The 21,209-nt window shown below is 38.6% G+C and overlaps 1 protein-coding gene across 3 annotated transcripts in view; it reads left to right on the top strand.

Annotated features, from left to right (window-relative positions):
* The window catches only part of LOC121301606 (rho GTPase-activating protein 24-like), a 137,943-nt gene that overhangs the window by 48,194 nt on the left and 68,540 nt on the right, over positions 1 to 21,209 (top strand). For all 3 annotated transcript variants that reach the window (XM_041231170.1, XM_041231161.1, XM_041231153.1), the window contains exon 3: positions 6,827 to 6,914. In XM_041231170.1, the coding sequence (XP_041087104.1) occupies positions 6,827 to 6,914 (88 nt within the window). The remainder of the gene's footprint in view (positions 1 to 6,826; positions 6,915 to 21,209) is intronic.

Genomic DNA, 21,209 nt, shown 5'->3' with positions numbered 1-21,209 from the left:
TGAACACAATAAGCAATAGAAAAGCAATAGGCAAGTGTATTTAAAAAAACTATAATAATAAAGTAACAAACTAATGTTACTAAACAAACTGTGAAACTAAATTAACACAACACCTCTACTCACGTTAAAAACTCTAGAATATTCTGAATAACTGTACTGTACAGGAACAATATTCAAGACATGCACAACATTATTTAACAAAATGGTAAAGCAACTCACCAGAACGTAAAACAACAAATTTTGATGATTCAGGGTTTTTTCAGGAGATCGAACAATTTCCAACCTTTTGTAGCAGGAGACACAGCGTCATTTTTTGTCGTTTGTTTACATGCCATTTTGTAGTGATGAGGTCCACTCGTGGAAATCAGAATACAAAACGAGGCAATGATATGACGGTGGTTCTGGAAAGATTGAATAAAGCAATCGGTGTGCCTCAAGACACTCTCGCAATGACAAGTCACATTTGAAAAGATTGAATAAACCATTTGAATTTAAGTTTGATGATGTGTTATCAGGTTACAAAACTGTACTGTATTCTTTGTGAACGAATCACTAGCGGTGCCAAAAAGGTGTTCTTTTAAGCAAAGTTCCTGTTCCTTTAGGCAGAGCATTTACAATGGGGAAAAATCTGTTTCACCACAAGGGTGTTCTCTTAAGAGGTTTTCCTATACACAGAGACTATTGCAGTATAATTTAGTGGCTATGCCTTTGCCTGACATAAAGAGGGTGGGGGAGTTTTTTTTTCTCAGGTTGCCTTGCTGTGAGAGGCAGTGTGAAGAAATAATTTCTGATCAGACATAGAGGGCAGCAAGGATGTCACTGAGCTCTCCACTGTTCGATATCACTGGGTCACATCTGGCACACTTTTCACGCCTGGATAGCCCCAATGGAAAACATTCTTTTCATCTCCATAGAAACCACAAAAACACTCTAGCAAAAGCTTTCACATTTCTTAAAACAATAAAGAGAAAGGCAGTGAGAGAAAAAGAGAGAGACAGAGGGGGAGAGATGTGAAAGAAGTTACTTGTGGCCTACTTTACATACTTGGGTAAAGATCTGCATGAAGTGAGTCTAAATGTATGGGTTTCTCCTGCCCCTTCACAGACCCTAGCAATTCCCTTGTGTTTCAAATATCTGCTTCTGCAGCAGCTGAAGTTAGAAGGCCTTAAAGTTAGAAGGTTAAGAAGGTCTTTGTTAGAAGGTATGAAGCTTTGTTAGAAGTTAGAAGGTCTTTGTTTTGATGGGCTCAGTATGAATGAAGCCACTGAAACCTGGACATTGTGAGAATTACCAACTGATTTGCCACATGGTAAGGATACTCTATAATGTTTTTTGCTATGTTTGGTGGGTGATTGACATCTTGTAAATGTGAGCTTTTACTTAAATAGGACTGACACGTCTGCTTGTGAGCCCTTTTGGGTATCTGCTTACATTTTATTATCTTGAAAGAAACACAGCACAAGAGCCTTTTTGCACTGTACCTGCAGTGTCTGTCTCGTCCTGCTTCTGGCCTGACGTCACCACACATGTCATCCTGTCACACGTGGTGTTAGAGTGGGATTTGAACCCATGCCTCCAGTCGGAGCCAAGAAAGAAATACTGCAAGTGATTTTTTGAAGAAGAAGAAGAATTTTTTTTTTGTTGTTTGTTTGTGGAAATGAGATGGGAGGAAGAAAGCCAGCCATAGCATAATCACCAGGAGGAGCTGAAGGAAGGAGGGGCTCCATGGTGTGTCTCCTACATGGAGTATGGGCACCTCTAGGATGTCAGCCCATATGATGACCCTCTCTTTTTGAAGGCCTTTGAACAGGGAGGGGTGGAGGATGCAGAGGAGTGGCTTTACCTGAAGGCCCCGAAACAAGCACCTGAGTGGGAGGAGCCCATTCATCCAGCGCCCAGGCTGGGGGAACCGTGAGCGTCTCCACCAGCAGAGAAACAATGCCTTCTGTCCCCATCACCACCAGCAGAGGAAGAATACCTGCTGCCTCCACCTCCACCAGCAGAGGAAGAATGCCTGCTGTTTCCACCTCCATCAGCAGAGGAAGAATGCCTGCTGTTTCCACCTCCACTAGCAGAGGAAGAATGCCTGCTGTCCCCATGTCCATCAGCAGAGAAAGAATGCCTGCTGCCTCTACCTCCACCAGCAGAAGAAGAATGCCTGCTGGTTTCGCCTCCAGAGCCAGAGGAAGAGGAGCCGTCTCCAGTGTCTGAGGGAGAGGAGCCATCGCTGCCTTCTCCAGCACCAGAGGGAGTGGTCCCACCACTGTCTCCAGAGTAAGAGGGAGAAGCTCACCAGTCCCCTGCAAATGTGGGAGAGCTGCACCTGTTCCCTGCAAGTGAGGGAGAGCTGCACCAGTCCCCTGCAACAGCAGAAGACTACACACTGCTCCCACCTTCGTCACTAGGAGACTACACACTGCTCCCACCTTCGTCACTAGGAGACTACACGCTGCTCCCACCTTCGTCGCCAGGTTGACTACATGCTGCTCCCACCTCCCCTGCTTCCAACACTAGGAGAAAAGCAGCAGGAGCTGCTTCTGCCTCCTTCACCTCCACTGGCAGGAGCAGAGCAGTAAGAGCTGCCTCTGCCTCTGCCTCAGCCACCGCCAGACCTCAGCAACACTGGAAGACATAAAAGAAACTGCATCCCTAAGCGATGCAGAGCCACAGGCAGTCCCAGGCGATGAAGAGCAGCAGACAACCCCAGGCGATGAAGAGCAGCAGACAACCCCAGGCGATGAAGAGCAGTAGGCAACCCCAGGCGATGAAGAGCAGCAGGCAACCCCAGACGGTGTGCAGCAACAGACAAAAAATAATGTGATATTTTGTAACAATCTTAAGTCTCCCTGGATAAGGGTGTCTGCTAAGAAATATAATAATACAGAACGTTTAGCCAACTTTGCAGTAAACCAGAAGTATATTTGTGTCTTACGCATTAGCTATGTCACGACACATTTTGTAAAAAGAAAATGAACCTATGATCAACAAATGCGCCAGTATTGTAAATACTTACATTTAATTTTATCAATTTGAATTCAGTTGACTGATGCAGCTGAGATGTATGTTATGTTCAACTCGTGCCTCTATTCCTGTTTTGTTTTTGTTCACATATAACTGACACTTTTCTAAAGCTCAAAGGGATGTATTGATATTATCTTTTAGTCACTGTATGACAGCTTTTTAAATTTAAGCTCACTTTGGGAAGTCGAATACACGTTTGAGAGTTTTTGTCAGAAATCATTTTCTTTATGTGTGGTAGTGACTTACAGCTCGCTAACGCTATAGAATTTGTGCTGCTATGCCTGCTGGTGGTAAATTGGATATCTGACTGTCAAAATGTTGACAGTCCGAGAATACGGTGCTATTTCTGACAGTATAGAATGTCCTCAGTACGCATATTGGTAATTACGTCATTACATTTACATCATTAAGTCATAAATGGCCCATCCATGAAAATTTGGGGCCCAGCCAGGAATTAAATCCTGCCGCCGCCACTGTGTGTTTTGGCAGCTTGTCTTCTGCCAGTATAATTTAGAAACCCCATGCAGAATGTGACTGAGGGATTATTGAATAATTGATAGTTAGTTAATCCCTCGGTCACTATTATAAAAGCTAAAGACAGGCCCTTAGTGTGACGTACTTATGCCTCCAGTGTATCCCTACTGCCAGGAAGGTGCACCCCCCACAGGGAACAACAGTGCTGTGCGGGGCGGGGGGGGTGTACAGGAGGAGGAACGAGAATGGGGAGGAGGGACAATTAAAATTAAAAATAAAGATAAAGAAAAAGTAAGTGTTTAGTGTTCGTGAGTGATTTTGTTTATCTTTTTATTTCGCTCGTTGAGCAAGCGTTTGCCTTGTTTAAATATTTATTTTGTTATCTTGAAATAAACACAGCACAAGCGCCTTTTTGCACCGTACCTGCAGTGTCTGTCTCGTCCTGCTTCTGGCCTGACGTCAACACACACGCCATCATGTCACAGTTACCACAAAATCAATTAATCAATTCCTGCTTTAGGGGATATACAGGCAGATTGAAATTCATGCACTGTGCATTATATGAAGCTGTACTGGTACTAATTAGTCACATTTATCGCAACAGATAACTAAAATTTTCCATTCAGATTTCCAACATGGTAGACAGGCAGGGAAGCAAGCAAGCAAGCAGCTGGCTTTAGTTAGCACTGTGAGTTGTCCAGCAGGGATGGCATATTGCATACTGTAATTGCAACTTTCAAGCAGCAAGCCTGTTAGACCTTTTGATTTACTGTTGGTTGTTTTTTAAAGGAATACTAAAAACTATACTGATGGTAAAGGTTAATATACTGATGGTAAAGATTTGACAGCTTAAACAATTCATTAGGTTGAAACCAGGAGAAATCCCACTGGCAGGAAATATCTCATTAACAAGGGTAAGAAAATACCCTCAATAAAAATCACCGCTATGCACTACTGTATAGTCTCCACTTTGAATCTGACAAAGGGGAAATCTTGAGGTTTCATGCACTCCTCAACACACCCTCCAAACAAAAACTCCCTTTGATGTATCTCATTAAAAGACTGATACAAAATATACAATATTTGTAAGCAATGTATTGGGTACCAATTAGTACATATAAACAACCGTCTATATTCTTAACATCTTACAGCTTTTTTTTTTTTTTTTTTGCTGTGAATTATGTATTGTGTTTTATTTTTTCCTCTGCCTCTCAACTGTTCAAGTTGTCAATTGTATATGGTATATTTCAATATACTATTTGCAATTAGTTATACTATTATATACTATTTGTAATGTAGAATTTGTGGCAATATTTAATCCACTCACGATTCATATAACGTCTCTATCTGCAGTAGCTAATAATAACATCCACTGGGAGCAGCCAAAGATTAGGAACTGTGAGTTCACACACAAACACAGTACCTGCTAAAGCTCTCTCATAGTTCAGCCAGTTTATCCTGCTGACAAATGGTGAATGGGGCAAGTCAAACCCCTGCCAGAGTGATAAAGGACAAGAAACGCACAGCACTGATAACATGACAGCAAGTTTAATTTCTCATGCAGGCATAGTTAGAATGCAGTAATGGTAACGTTGAAAGGGCTTATATATGACTTAGCCACCATCCTGGCTGAATAATAAATGTTAATAAGTGTGATAGGTGCAGTCCTGTCTGAACTTTACAGTTTACAGTTGTTAATAAAAAAGACAACATAAATAAAACATGTCTTTTACCCCTTGGCTGCTTACAGTACCGTTTACCATTCAGCTAGCTCTCTCTCTCAATGAGGAGGCAATCTGAAGATCTCCTCTAGCAGTACCAAATCTCTATTAAGATCTCTTTACTCTGTTCCTTGATATGAAATGAATGAGCTTTGTTAAATTGTCCTCTCCCTGTCTTTAGTGAATGAAAAATACATACTTATATGCAGACTAGGACACTTTACCAGTCTGAAATTAGCATCACAGGTTGTGAAGGTGAGTCAAAGAATACAACAGCCCAGGTCCAACACTTGTGCTTGTAGTTAAAGTACACCCACATGCTACGGTCATAAACGCTCTTTTAGTTTGTCTTCTATGTGCTGCAGGTATGGTTTCCGCTTTGGAATCCTTGTGGTCATGCTTCATTATTATTAGTGTTATTGCCAGATGTAGCTTTGTGGTCTTGTAAACATAAATAGGCTGTAAACACGGAAGAGCACACTTTGCTACTTCCCTTTTTGTTGTCAGCTGTGAACTATTATAGGTCAAGGACTATTTTAAATGAAAAAGGAAGGAAAGTGTTTGCATGTAAGACTTTAAGTTTCATACAGCAGTTTGATTGCAAGTAGAAACAATGACCAAGGATGACTCTTTGTTTGATGATAGCTCGTCATAATTAAATAATTAATTAATCAAGGGGTGACATGATGCCACTGAAGGTTATGCCGCAGCCTTTTTTCTCGTCTCAGTAAATCCAGCTTGGCTCACATATGAAATAAGTTTGATGATCTCAACCGTAATTGTCCAGGTGACAAAACAACCACATGATTCATAATAATTGGCTCTGATCAGTCACAGCCTCAGAAAGTGAGATCATTTGGACATACTTCTGACCTAGAGTTTGGTCTGCCCAGGTGTGAAGCATGTTTGCCTATTTTTACATTGCTGGTTCTTTCCTCCCAGCCACCAGTGCTTCCTATTAATGTTGCCTAGACTAAACTCTTAAGAAGAATTATATATCCATAGAGCAGCTATTATAAATTGCAGGTCAATGACATAAAAAGGCATATCACATGTAATGTATCCAAGGATCTGAGATTCCTATGGGCAGTTAATATCCCACTGGCTCCAGATAGACTGCTCTTGCAGTGTTAAAGGACAAGATGTGCTTTTAGATCAAAGAGAATAGCCTGCCTTGATCATAAAGAGAAATCTGGGAATTTGCTGAGGATACATGGCTTTGACTTAGTTACTTATATACAAACTGTTTTCACATTCCTATGTAATTTTTTAACACTTCATTATTTAAGGATTTGATTTTAAAGAACAACCAGTGTTTCTTTAGATAACATCCTTTTTACTATGTCGCAAACAATTGCCAGCCAAGCAAAATGTTATCTGTTTCAATTGACAAATGGAACCAAAAACTATACAGCATGTCAGCTAGTATTTTCAGTGTTACTAAAGCATAAAAGACTGTGAGATTGATTATTGTAGTATTACAGCAACTACTTAAAAGCATTACATGTCATATACTGTACAACAGCAACATTATTGATTTTACAGTAAGTCAACATAGCTTTACTTATTGATTTATTTAGTTCATGTGATTCTTATGTTTCTCTTTTCAGGGAACCATTTTCCTACCTGGAAACAGAGTCACTGAGCATCCAAACAATGGCGAAGAACCTGGAAAATTTCTTTTCGAAGTTGCCCCAGGTAGGAACATTTTGTTTTATTCAGACTTAAAGTTTTCTGTAGCTGATTGTGAGTGCTGTACTGGCACTGTATATTTCATTGAAGATAAGCCATGAGTTGTAAGAAAGTAAGCTGTCAATTACTGTGTCGTTCACAAATGTGTTTAAAAAGACCCTTCCTGAAGTATTCCTTAAACAGTAGAGATAAGCTTCCTTGGTTATAACAAAAGATCAACACAAAGGGGGAAAAAAAAGATTTTTTTTTTCCCCCCAAGATGAGTAATGCTTGGAATGTTAGACCAAAGAAAGGATTTCAAAACAAAGACAGCTGTGGAATTAAGTTCAGCTGGCCACAGTGGAATCCATGACCAAATGTTAATCGATACAGCTTAAGTGTGAAGAGGTTAATCAGATATGCTCAGTTGTTTTTCCATTTTTGGAATGTGTGTGTGTGTGTGTGTAATAATATAATATATATATATATATATATATATATATATATATATATATATATATATATATATATATATATATATATATACACACACACACACACACACTTTACCATATAGCATGTGTGGTGGTGGCTTAGTTTACAACAATCAATTCCTGAATAAATCAAATCACCTTTTCCAAGTCCTACACATCTTTATGCTGAAAAATGTTTCTTTACCCCTTGGACCTGTCATTGTTTTAACATTTATCTAAAGCAGTGGTACTCATTCACCTGCTCAGGACTATTCAAATACATCATTTAGGACATGTGCTGGACTGGAAGAGCCACAAGTAAGTACCACTGGTCTAAAGCAAGTTTCAGTCACTTACTGGATAATCAATTCTGCATCTTGACAGAGGATAATTCACTGATTGCTAGTCTAATGCTGCATGGTGGAGATGAGAAGACACAACCTATTGGTAGAAGAACTGATCTGGTATAGCCAGGCCCAGGATGGTGAAAATGGACATGCTCAGTTGTGTCCTACTGTATATCAGGGTGACACGGTATGGATAATGGAGGGTTTATTTGGCAGATTGAAATCATTCAGGCTATGTCACACAGTTAACTGCTTGGTCCTTAGTGAGATGAACTTTTAGGCTGTTGAATCAAATGCTATAGATTGATGTCTGTCCGACTGGCAAATGCTTTATTCAGCCCCTCATCTTTGATTTGTGACTTCTGCCCTTTTCACTCCATGCACAGCTCTGCTTCTTTGCCTGTATACATTACCCTTTAATATCTGCCTATTCAGTCCACAATTCTGTGCATTGATATACTGTTGGCCTCTCTATCTTCATTGTTCTTGCTGCTTCCTATAAGGTTTACTCACAAAACATTCAGAATGATCAACGACTGTTCTGTCTGAGGAGAACATTTCTTAATTCCCCCTCAGAGATTTCTCTTATCCACACCATTATCTTGTCTAAAACATATCTGATTTTCTGTCTAAAATTACCACTGCAGTTGCCCTTTAGCTCTTTGCCTGCTCCCCCCCCCCCCAAACACATTTCATTTTCATGCCCCCCCTGATTAAAGCCTTGTCTTCCAGCCATCTTTACTCGCTGTCTCTGAGGGCAATGCGCTCAGCTTTTCTGTCTCTTGGCCCTCTTCCTGCTCCGTGTGTGGAACCTGTAACTCTGTCTAAGGTGTAGACAGCTCTCCCATGAAATCAAATGAGCCGCGCATTACTCAGCGAGACCTGGCCAACTACTGAGGCTCTCAGCAAATTCTGAACAATAATAAAACCTTTATTTTCAGAATTGGATGTTGTTCTGTATTTGCCTTTGAGAATATTGCCAAAAAATATGTTGGTTATTAAATTTGTTAAGCTGCTGTTTTAACTGCTAGAGTAATAGTCACTGACAGCACAACTATGATTCACTGATGAACAGTTGATAACAGCTCAAATGATGACTGAAAGGTGATTTATTTTGGTGAAAGTTGAAAGCAGAACCAGCAATGACAAGGCAAACAGCCATGAAATGCTCACACGTAGAGCCTTTTCTAAATCATTTAATGTTAAGTATTGAATGATTTCTCTACCTTTCTTTGAAAAAAAAAGCAATATGTTAAAATTCAATTTCTTCAGTGTTGGGAATCTGCAGCGAAGTCTGTTTCCTAGAATGAAACGTACAGTTGGATACAGAGCTGCCTGACAATCAAGCACACTACCAGTCTGTGGAATCTGGAGTGCTGCCTATTTGAATAACAAATTATTCAGCCATGTGAAGAGTTTCACCCAACCTGTAGGTTAATGAACTTTGAATATCAGGCCTACTATTTATTCAGTTATTTTGGGTAGAAATGGCTCCAGATACTTGATATAAAATACTCTCATGCACTACGTTGCTCAGCTACTCCTGTAGGAAGATAATCCTGTATGTACAGTGCTGATAGGAACATTCTCAGAAAAGATAGAGGATTAGTTTGGGAGACTTATCACTGAACTAGCCTATTAGGAAACAAAATAGAGTTTTTAGACCGGATATGAACAAGTTGTACCTTTTGAACTGCTCCTCCATTTGCTTTTGCAAATAGCATGCTTTGATTTCCCTCCCCAGATGTGTTTATGGCTGTTTTAAGAAAATGCTGTTAGCATCCACCCAGAAAATTCTTCACTTCACCTTGACGAGGTGGCAGGTTTACATGTGTGTCTTTAGCTCAAACCACCTTGAGAAAAGTAAACTGCTGAATTAGTTTATTTGTTGTTTTTTGTTTTTTTTTCAAGCTATTTCAAAATGATTGTGGTGGAAGTTGCAGTTTAAAAGAAACAATGTCAAGTTCTAACCTAGAATTCAAACTGACAATGCCTAGTGAACAAAGTGGTTAATTGAAGTTCTGTTTTACTACATAGCTGTTCGCAGGGCCCTTTCTTGTTTGCTGATCAGCTTAGTCTTCTTTGTCCTTAACTGTATTAAAATGCTATAATTAAATAAGAATGGATGAGTGACTAAGCAGTTTGAAGCAGTTCAATCAAAGTATTTTATTTGTCAGTTTAACACTATGAAGATCTTACTAAAAACAAGCAGCTGACTGTGTGGCACTGTGTGGCATGGAAAATACACTGTATTTCAACCACAAAAGACACATTTTTGGGGCTGTAACAGGTTCATTATTATTTAGGAACAGCTCATAAATTCTTAAAATGAATTCCATTTTTGACAGAGAGAACAATTTTGAAACATAAAACTATGTGATTATCATTATGTTTTGCCTCAGTGAAGCCCGCTCTTGTTTCTCTTTCACATGGCGGCCCTCTCCACACAGAGAGAATGGTCTGGCAATTAAGAATGGATTGATATGCAAGTACTGTGACATCCTGCAGATTCGTAATTGCCATTTTTTGGGATTGCAGGATATCAAGGGCATATCTGTAATTAATGGATGATGTAAGCTTGAATGAAGCTCATTTTGATCATAAAAAATCTGTTGTATTCAATTAGGATATTTTGGAAAATACAGTACATGATAATCATGATTTATGTGCAGCTCAACGTGTCATTATGAAAAGAGGTCAAAACAGTTATATTGTACTAACAGCATAGCCACTGTGTAGCGTGCTGGCCCATGAAGAAATGCTTCTCCTTTTTCTTGCTCCATGTGCTGTATCATGATACAAGGCTGTTCCATTCAATAATTAATGTCAAAGTGCTAAACATAGATAAAGACATTACAGCACCGGTGCTATTTAGGCCTGCTAGGTAATTATTTTGAAATGAGATACTAGAAGGTAAATAATTGGAAATTGCCAACATCGACATGTGTTTCTCAATGTGAGGACATTGTTGTATAAAAAGTAGTAACTTACACGGCAGAGCTATAAAATCAAATATAAATATTATAAAGATATCTTGAAAAGTACCCTACTGTAGCAGGTAGCCACGGTGGCAACCCTCAGAGACCTGCTGTTTCCAGTTTTCAGGTCAAAACACTTCATAATTTCCATTTTCTGAAAAAAACATGGTTGTACCAGTTCTATCCAGAACCGCTAGGAATCCAATCAGAAGGCCTCTCCTCATCTGAGTGATCTGTAGCTTAATCACAGAAGCCTCCTCAAAAAGCCTCAAGTGGCCTGCCGTTATTAACAGCCCTGTACCTTCACAATCTTTAGAGCAAGATTGATTTTAAGCTTTGCAACTTACTTTCACTACTTACCAGTAGGGTACATAAGAACCTTTTTAATTTATTGTGTTTCATGTTCCCATGTGTGGCTACAACTGTTTACTTAAGGTGTGTGTATTGTTTATTTATTTATTTATTAATTATTTTTACATTTTGACCACTTTTTTAAACTTTTAAATTGCATTCCCTGCCTCAAGATGGCTTCCCATGTACCTGTATGGAACTCTCAGAACTATATTTTCCATCATTCTCCTGCTCACATCTGTAACTGAGATGGATTTACTAGTGAGCAGGAGGATGATGGGAAATGTAATTCTGAGAGGTCCATGAGGGTAGTTGTAGGAAGCCATGGGAACATTTAACACAATAAAATAAAAAGGTCCATGTTTAAAAGTTTAAAATAAATTGCGTTAAAATGTATAATGTAAATTTAACAAAACAACATACATTTTAGGTTTTACCTTTTGTAATAGTAGATATTCTAAAAGCTTATATTATTAATTTGTGTTTCTTATTTGAGTTGCAAAGCCCACTAAATAGGCAGAACAGTAACAGATAAACTTGTCCACCCAGTCAATACGTTGCTATTATTGGTTGGCAACGTTTCGGGTGTAACAACTCCGTCCTTGTATTGTATTTACACAATTTTGTACAGTTTATGAAGGGACATAAACTTAATAATCATACACAAGGAGTGTTTCAGGTAAGGGGAAATTGCAAAACTAATATGGCATGTCCTGTTCTCAAACCAAGTCCATGTTTGCTATGCAGTGAATTATATTTTCCTGTTAATTTCAGGGGTTACAATCTGCAAATAGATAGATGGAAGTATACAACTTTAAGAGAAAAATAATGCCAGTTTGTAGAGTGCTCTTTATTGTCACCTTCACTTAAGGCTTAATTGTGGTGAGCAGTGATAGAATTCCTGAGGAGCAATGCCAGCCAGCGTCAGAGAGAAGAGGTCATCAACCATATGGTGTCAAAAAGCACTCTGTCCACACAAGGCCACTGCAATCATTTACTAGAGCTACGCTTAAAACATTTAAATTGTCTATCATTGAACCCTCCTGATGTCATTCATCAAACTATTCCCCTGCAATAACATGTAAGGATTCTATAACATTAAGATGTCTTCTAAGAACAAGTGTACCTAAACATTGCTGTATACTAAGTCACCAACTTTTCCTGGGTCGTAGACCCACGTTGATTGCAGTAGTCAGTTCTACATGTAGCAGTTCCTATCCTGTCACCCTCACTGTCTCACTACTTTTAATTAGTCTCTTATAGAATATTGAAATGTGAGTACTGGGTTGTTGCAGATTTATTGCTGTAGCAGTGCAGAGTGTCAGCATATGTGACATTAGCCTAGAGATTCATAGGAATATTTGAACAATGCATTAATCAGTGTCTGCATGGACAATTAAGCACCTGCTCTGTACAACTCTACCCTCGTATCATCCATTGTAATGTGTGTTTATTACTAAACAAGATGACCTGAATATTAGAGGAAAGAATCATACTTGCAGACCAGCTGTTGCTAAATTATATTTGCTGGCCTATTTCCACATTACATTCTTAGGTTTTATTTCATGTGCAAGTGATACTTTTATGACTTCATGACTAACATGTGAAAATGGCTCTGAAGTCAAAGTCCATGCATTTTCTAGCCCAAGGCTGCATAGAGCTTGTATTATAAACATGGACCATTCCTGTGATCCAAGTACTGCTCTCCATGTCAACCCTCAATCAATCAATCAATCAATATTTATTTCATATAGTGCCTTTCATAGAGCAATACTTGAAGATAATATCCTTAAGGAAGACATGCTTTGAATTGACAACAGAACTGGCAGAAGGCACAGGTGTCGTCCATCAAATCAACAGTACGAAGGTCACTCTGAAATCAGGACTTGAAGGATGTGTTGCAGTAAGAATACCTCTGTTAAGAATGGGAAACAAGACTAAAAGGCTAAAATATGCCACAGATATAAGAACACAGAAATTGGACTAGGAACAAAGTTCTGTTGTCAATTCAACGCTTGTCGTCTTTCTATTCCTTAAGGATAGTATCTTCAAGTATTGCTCATCCTTGTTAGACAGTTTTTTGGGTCTTCCAGTCCTGGGTTTGTCAATTACAGATGGCTTTGGATACCACGACTTGAAAATCGAGTAATGCAAGGTCAATGTTTTTCCTTCTTTATGCAAGGTTGTTATAATAGTAGAAACACTAGTGGAGGCTTTGAGTAAATTGTGGATGCTCATAATGCATCAGAGTAGAAAAATTCAACATATCAGACTTCTGCACATCAGTGTATGTATCCAGAGTCAGAACTGAGCTTATCAGTTTGGTTATGGAGGATTTCACTACATAATAAGTAAGAACAGCAGACAGTAACTGACCTTTGCTAGACAGCGCGGCAGAACACAACATCTTTCCTGTCATCTTATTTACAGCTCACCGTGCCAAAACTGAGTCTGCTGTTCCACAGCACCGATTTGTCAGTACGGAAAATGTGACTGATGTTCTGTAATGGCATGCATGTCGGGGGGGGTCTGAAAAAAAAAAAAAAAAAACAGGCAGAAATTCTATCCTGCTAGAGATATCGTTCCAGCACGGCAACTGCAGTGCAGTGAGTGCAGAGTCTGTAAGGAAGACGCCATCTGCTACCATTTGGCAGGACTTGGCCAAAAGAGCATAGAGCAAGTTATTGTCTTAGACCTCAGCAATAGAGGCTGGAGCAGGGCCAGGTATCTGTGCTGTAGGGAGATAGGATGGGAGGAACGTGCAGCTGAAATGTCTGACATTTCTGTAATGTCCTTGAACAGGACAGAGCACAGGAGGCTCATTTTGTGAATATACTGTGACACGTCTTGATTCAGAATCTAGTCTTTCCCGACATTTAAGGTTCCTTTAAAGTTCAATTCTAAGTATTCTTAACATACAGAGTATACTAGTTGTAGTAACATTTACCCTGTGCTTTTAATTAATACAAATAAACTACTATAATTATAATAGTGGTGATCTGGAGGACCAATGGGGATAACACCTTATCTTTTATTAGTATTATGAACATTACTGATCTTCATTGTTTTTGCTATAGATATTATGATATGGAAGTGCTGCACCCTGGTACCTTTGCTATATGTGGTCTGATTGCAACAACACATGAAGGGGTTAGGTCCCATGTAGTAGTAAACATTTTTCTTTAGTGTTGTGCTTGTAACATCTGAATATTCCAAATAATATAGAATACAGCACAAACGTGGAAACAAGGCTGTGTGGTCCAGTGGTTAAAGAAATAGGCTTGTAACCAGGAGGTCCCCAATTCAAATCCCGTTTCAGCCACTGACTCAGTGTAACCATGAGCAAGTCACTTAACCTCCTGATGCTCCGTCTTCAGTGAAAAGTTGTTGCAAGCGACTTTGCAGTTAATGCATAGTTTACACACCCTACTCTTGTATCTTGTAAAGCACTTTGTGATGGTGGTCCAATATGAAAGGCATTATATAAAGATTATTATAATACTTGTAGTGCTGATACGAAAATAGATTTTCAAAACTTTGATTAGCACTATTTATCAGCCAGTTTCACAGATCCTTGTTAGAACTAATCTTGGTCTACTTTACCTAAGGTAGCATTAGGAGGTCTGTAATTAATGCTCATCAGAGTCTATCAACAAGCTCTGATTGTAATTGTTGGGCAATGTTAAGCTCATTGCAGGAAATAAAATACACTGTCAATCAAGTTTTCCCTAAGTGTCATATGAATTTACTCTTACCCAAATTGCTTGTTAATTGCGGATATCAAGATCGGCATGCAGTAAAGCATCATACAGACATTTTCCTCCCAAATTTAGAGAATGTGCCACACTTTAGCATCTAGGCATCAGAGCTGGCAGGTGGAGATCCCAAGGACAAAAGGTGAGGTACTGTGGGCACAGACTGCATAGCATCATTTGTCTTCTGCAACCGTATTTCTGTAGCCAGCTCATGGTTCTCTTCCTGCTCCCTAAGGTTATTATGCTACTTCCTAATTAACTTTCATAATACAATAAGGGTTGATGTTACAGTTTACTGGCTCAAGTCCATTCAGCCAGCTACAGACAGCACATTTATGAGGGAAACTTGCCAAAGGGCCTTGAAAAAAAGTATTTTTGCAACAGTTTTGAATACTAAATTGTGAAAAAAGGAAGCCTGACAATATTGAACAATTCTGCAGTTTGCAGCAATGCCTGTACACCAATAACAATCAGTGTCTGTCACTAGATAGACAGTCATAGCACTGGGGAGCTGGCTTCAAACCAACCTGCCCTTGCCTGTGCTTTACACACACCTGCACACACTCATGTGGAATGGATTCAGGGAGGCAAATTCAGGCCATGCTTTGAAAGTAAATGGAGTGCACAGCAGTACCATTTATAAGCAACACATTCATGCAATGATTTAAACTTTTCCTTCATTGAATGTTGGACATATTAAGCAGTTAATTTCATCAGATAATGCTGTGGCCATATAAAGCATTTAATGCAGGCTTAATTAACTAAAAAGCTTTTGAAGTTTTTAATACTTTATGTTCCAGACCCTAGTTTACAATTTAATTCGCTCCTAACAGTCATATAGAAGAAAAGTCTGCACACAGTCTGTAATTCCAAGTACAGTACTGTAAAAAGCATAATAATCTCTTGAATCAGAGATGTTAGCCCTATGTAAAAGAAGGGATGTGTTACTATGTGCAATAGGTGTTACTATATCTATCTTAGTGTGTTCAATATACATTATTACATCTTTAGTGAAATAAATCATAACAACATACCTGAAGAGAATACCCTGCAACGGCATACAAAAAAAAGTCTTCCTCTGGACAAAAGCAAAGGTTTAAAATAAAAATAATAAAAAGTTTCTTACAAAAAAAGTTCATTAAAAATGCATATAGAAAGGTAGGCTTTTGTTCTGCAGTGCGGCTCCTTCATGACAGTGACAAGAGGGCCCTCTTCTGGCAATAAAATAAATTACACAAGGATTGAAGGATTCCACATACAGTGGAATATTCTAACAAATATATTGGCACCCTGCGTTCTCTATGCTGCATACTGAGGAATGGAATACTGAGTGAAAGATTGTTATGTGTAATGTGTGGAAGGACAGCAATGACCAATTACATCTGAAACGCCATTCTACAAACAACAAAGCCCATAAGCTTTATTTTGTTTAAAGGTATTGCATCCCTTTCAAATAAAAATATATACATTATTGTGTCAGATTCAACGTGGATTGACAAAGTGAATGTTAGATGATGTTATGCTGTCATTTTTGTAAAAATCTCTAAGAGTTTTTTTAGATTCCACACCCTTTTTTTCAATTGCTTTGTTACTCGATCTTGAGGTTCTGTGGATAGGAGTCTATCCAGCCGCCCATTCAAAAACAGTTTTAATACTGAAGGAATGAGTTATATATATATATATATATATATATATATATATATATATATATATATATATATATATATATACACAAAAATATATACTGTAGCAGGGCGGTAGGAAAGCCCTGCTGTTGAATGCATTTTGTTTACTTTTAGAACGGGGTCTCCCCCTCCGCCCCTGTGTTATTTATCTCTTATGATTTATTGTATTTGTTTATTGTGTTTGTTTTGTATTTGTATATATGACGGCGTGGCCGTGCATTTTGCTTTGTCTGTATTTTATTTAAAAACCTCGTGTGAATTTGTGGCTGTCGGCTAGTGCATTGGTAAACTAGCTGGCAGTCACACATATTAATAAACTCGTGCAGATTGTGGCCGAGGGGTAATAGAATAATTACGAACACTAAATGATCAGGCTGAGTAACTGCCTTCACTGATCCTTAGGTTTTTTAAGTTAAACTCTCCTCGCTCCTCTCATTCGTCCTCTGAACACCCCACCCAGAGTAGGAAGAGCTGCAGGCTTAAATACAGTGGCCGAAGGGTTTGACTAGTTCGTAATTATTCTATTACCCTTATACACAAATCCAAAACAAACAAAATAAACAAATACAATAAATCATAATACATACATAACACAGGGGCGGAGGGGGAGACCCCGTTCTAAAAATAAACAAAATGCATTCAACAGCAGGGCTTTCCTACCGCCCTGCTACATATACATATAAATTACCTGATTTCTGTGTAATCTGTCTATCCAAATTTACTGGTAAAAAGAGAATGGTGCAGTCAGTATAAGCCCTTATAGAAAACAGAAAAAAAAAAACTGCAGCTTCCATCTCAGTGTAAGAGTCTCCCACTAGTGTATGACTGTGGTAACTGCGCTGGTACTGAATACTGAAGTGCTATTATGTGTTCTGGTTAAAGTAGCCCTGATTTGTTTTCTTTAGAATGGAGGGCCTTGCCAGCAGACCACAAGTTTAACCCTTAAATGCCTTAAATATACAGCAATAAAAAAATATAATAAAATGATAAATCCATTAATAGACCCGACAACCGTCAGTGAGCATTTCAAAAGTTAATGAGTGAGAAACATTTTTAGTTTTAGCTAAAGTACATTTTATCCAGTTCATTCATCACTACTTTTTCAATAGTTTTTAAATGGATGCACTATTATGCAAATATATCAACAAGGGAGAAGGCATTAAAGTATTCATGTAACGGGCAGCGTTGTGTGATTCACTGCCGGTACGGATTCTGTCCTGTCGGTGAGATGAGATGAGGTTAAAAGCTCTATAACCAAGAATGCAGGCAATCCTGTCTCTTTTGCATTGTGTTTACGATGATCGTTTTCAGTGTGCGGGGTCGTCTGTTCATGCTCTGTTACATTTACACCATTTAAAAATATGTGAAAAATAAAAATAATGGGCTCAAAGCTATAGCTTATTAGTTTTTATGGATAAAATACAGTTTGACATTTATTAAACTGCTCTGGACTGTAGACTTCAACAACAGTGTAGTTAACAGCTCATGAGTTAAAGCTTTGTGAATAGGGCTCCTGGTGGCTCACCTTTGACGAAATACCCCACAACCCAACACTATAAGATGCATCAGTTTTAATTATAACCCTTGAATTATAACAATGTGTAACACAACCAGGAGACCTGTTCTTTTTCATCATTGGACATTAGATTAATATTGGTAAATCCAAATGACAGTTAAGGTCTGTCTGAAATGGATATGTCTGTATCTTACATGTGCCAAGGTTACTGTTTGCAAGGTCACAGCCAGTCTTGCTGGGAAATGCTTTTCAAAGCCACAGCTATCGACTGACAGAATATTAAAGATTTAGTATAGCTTTTCCAAAGCCGTAGTAAAGGACCCTCACCATGCTGTCAGAGACATACAATAACCTAATTAGGGTCTAATGGCATGGAGTTTGGGAGGACTGTATTGCGAAACACATGATTTCCTCTTATTAACCCGTGAATTAAAATGCATATGCAAGTTGCATGCCTTTCCTCACAGAGCATGTCAGTAGAACTGAAGGCTGTTTGTGCCCTTTTTATACACATGTGGCTGGAGCCTAATTAATCATCAATTATTCCATTATGGCCCAGCCACATCCCCACCTGTGTTCTGGCAGAGAGGAATTTAACCCCTTCCCTGCCAACCCAATATTCCCCACACACCTGTCCACCCTGCCACAGGGTTATATGGTCTTTTAAAATGAAGTTAGAAAAGATGCATTGTAGTGGCTCACCTGGTAAAGACTGGGGATTGTTCTCCTCATTGTGCTGCTTCAGAACAACTGTTGAAGCGCTCGCAAGGCCAGCAGACCCACAAGGCTGGGCCTCGCCTCTAGAGCTCAGTATATTGGAAACATTTATTTTTTGGGTTCAGCAGGTAAGAGATGGTTAGCTTTACAATGGGAGTGACCTGTTGGTTGGGCATGTCAAATTGAGAAACCAAGGGTAACGTATTAATTGAGTGTTGTTTTGCTGATGCACATCTTACTGTGTTTTTTTGGCCAGTAAAATTATTATAGAAAACATGTATAGAGTACACAAGGAAGATATTTTGAGAAGGGTTTGATATTGTTGATACAGTCTGCTGTGTTTTCTATTTTAATCACTTGAATAAAAAAAGCCCACTTAGACCAATCAATAGAGCTTCCCCTGGTAATCTAGTTATATGGCCCTTTTGGAGAAATCCCCTCTTAGGTGCTAAAGCTTTGAACACATTTGGACTTTTAATGGCATCTGGGTAGGAAGCAATTTTGAAAATGTATTCAGGTCTATCCCAGTCTTGTTTGTTATTTTCCCCCTCGTGCTTCATGATTTTTACTTCACTTTAATACCTGCATGACACACTTTTACCTTTCTTTACCCCAGTTAATTTTATGAGGTTGTGTGTAAAACACTCAGTGACCTGTTTAACACCACTTTATTGAGTGCCTTAAGAGGTCTATCTGCTGACCTTTAGCCTTTCATAAAAGCAAGAGCATATGGGTACCATAAATTAAAATGTCACTATTCATAGGTCACATGCCCTTGGTCTATTGGGGTAAATGTGTATAATAGAATCTTTCTAGAGGTCACAGGTCAAAAGGAGCTACCTGCATTATATCTGATATAAATTAAAATGTGTCAGGTGTTTACTTTCAGCACTTCAACCTATACTTAAATTCATAGCCACTATAGATTTTTAAAGGTTTTTACCTTTTACCTAATACATGTCATTCATTGTTTTCTTATGCATCAGTACTAAAGGTTATGAGTCACATTGTAACTCGATATGATACATGCTTAATAATGAAAAGTTAACAATCACATGCTAAGTTAAAGAATGGCATAAAATAGGATCACAAGACATTAACAATAAGATGAATGAGTTTGATAGAATGTATTCAAACAAATCCATCTATTTTCCAAACAGACAAGGCTACAATGGGCATCATATGCAGTATGGAGAACATCATTATGAGACACAATGAAAGATATATGATAGTAAGCATACATGGTTTCAGCATTGAGTACAGCAATGTCCCCACTTCTGTGACATGCCTGATTCCAAGCAGGCTCAGCAATCAGTGTGGAATTATAATTCACAAAGTGGGCAAGTTTGTTTAAAAGTAACATGGAGACTTTCAACACACAACACAGAAGCACAAAGAACGAGCCACTAAAATGTGACTTGTATTGAACAGTTGTGCCATGTTGCTCTGGCTGAGATCATTAATTAGGTATCGACACGTCTTCCAAGTGAAAAATGACCCCAGAGGCTGAAAACACAGTATTCCCCCTGATAACAAAGCTCTGATTTGTTGATCAGGAGGCTTCACAGAAATGATAGATAGGAATGACATCTGCAATCAGATGACCAGGAACCCTTGAGGACTGCACTGCAAGCTGCAGTATGTGTGATGAACAGTGCAATTTAAAAAGGCATTAATATACATATGTGAGGAGAACAGCCCCTGTTTTACTGATCCAGTACTTAAATACCGGTACTATGTCTTACATTTGAAATCTCATTGTTCAGCTTTAAATCACTTTGAGACCCTAAAACAGGCTGTGGAAATGATATAGACAAACACACAAGACAAGAAGTAGGTAATGATACAGGAAGGGTATAGAGTAACAACAAAGAGGGAGGAGGGTAACTGATACCATTGTAGATCAGCAAAGAACAGTCAACATATGAACATTAACGAGGAGACATAAAAAGGGAAAAGCAAGTAAAGGCAGAAAGCAAATAATATCTGCAGAAATATAATGGGGGTGATTTACGATCTGAAGACTAGGTAAAAGCTGGAAAGGTTTAGAAGTTGACGATAATGATGATATGTAGCTCTGAGGTGGATGCATGGTGAGTCTGCAGTGTGAATAAAAGTGGTCGGCTGATGGCACACACTTCGGAGGACAGCATGTGTTCGTCTTCACCCTCCCAAGTCAGTGCAGGGGTGGTAGCGGTGAGCTGAGCCTAAAAATAATTGGATATTCTAAACTGGGAGAAAATAATAAAAAATAATTGGCAACTACTAAATTAAAAAAAAAAAAGAAAGAAAAATGTAAAGTGGAATGATATACAAACATTTCCAGTTCATAATATCTTCAAGCAAGAATGGCCATTGTATTGGATACCAATGCTAGAGAACTCCAGTTAATGAATGAATATAAGGAACACTAACTCAAGCCATTATTTATACTTTGTGAGTTACTGCCATAAGGCTGTTCAGTCGAGAATGCACCTTCAATGTTGATGAAAGATTCTTT

This window comes from Polyodon spathula, chromosome 2 (assembly GCF_017654505.1).
Source record: "Polyodon spathula isolate WHYD16114869_AA chromosome 2, ASM1765450v1, whole genome shotgun sequence".
Lineage (NCBI taxonomy): Eukaryota > Metazoa > Chordata > Actinopteri > Acipenseriformes > Polyodontidae > Polyodon > Polyodon spathula.
This window is presented reverse-complemented; position numbering and strand designations above follow the sequence as displayed.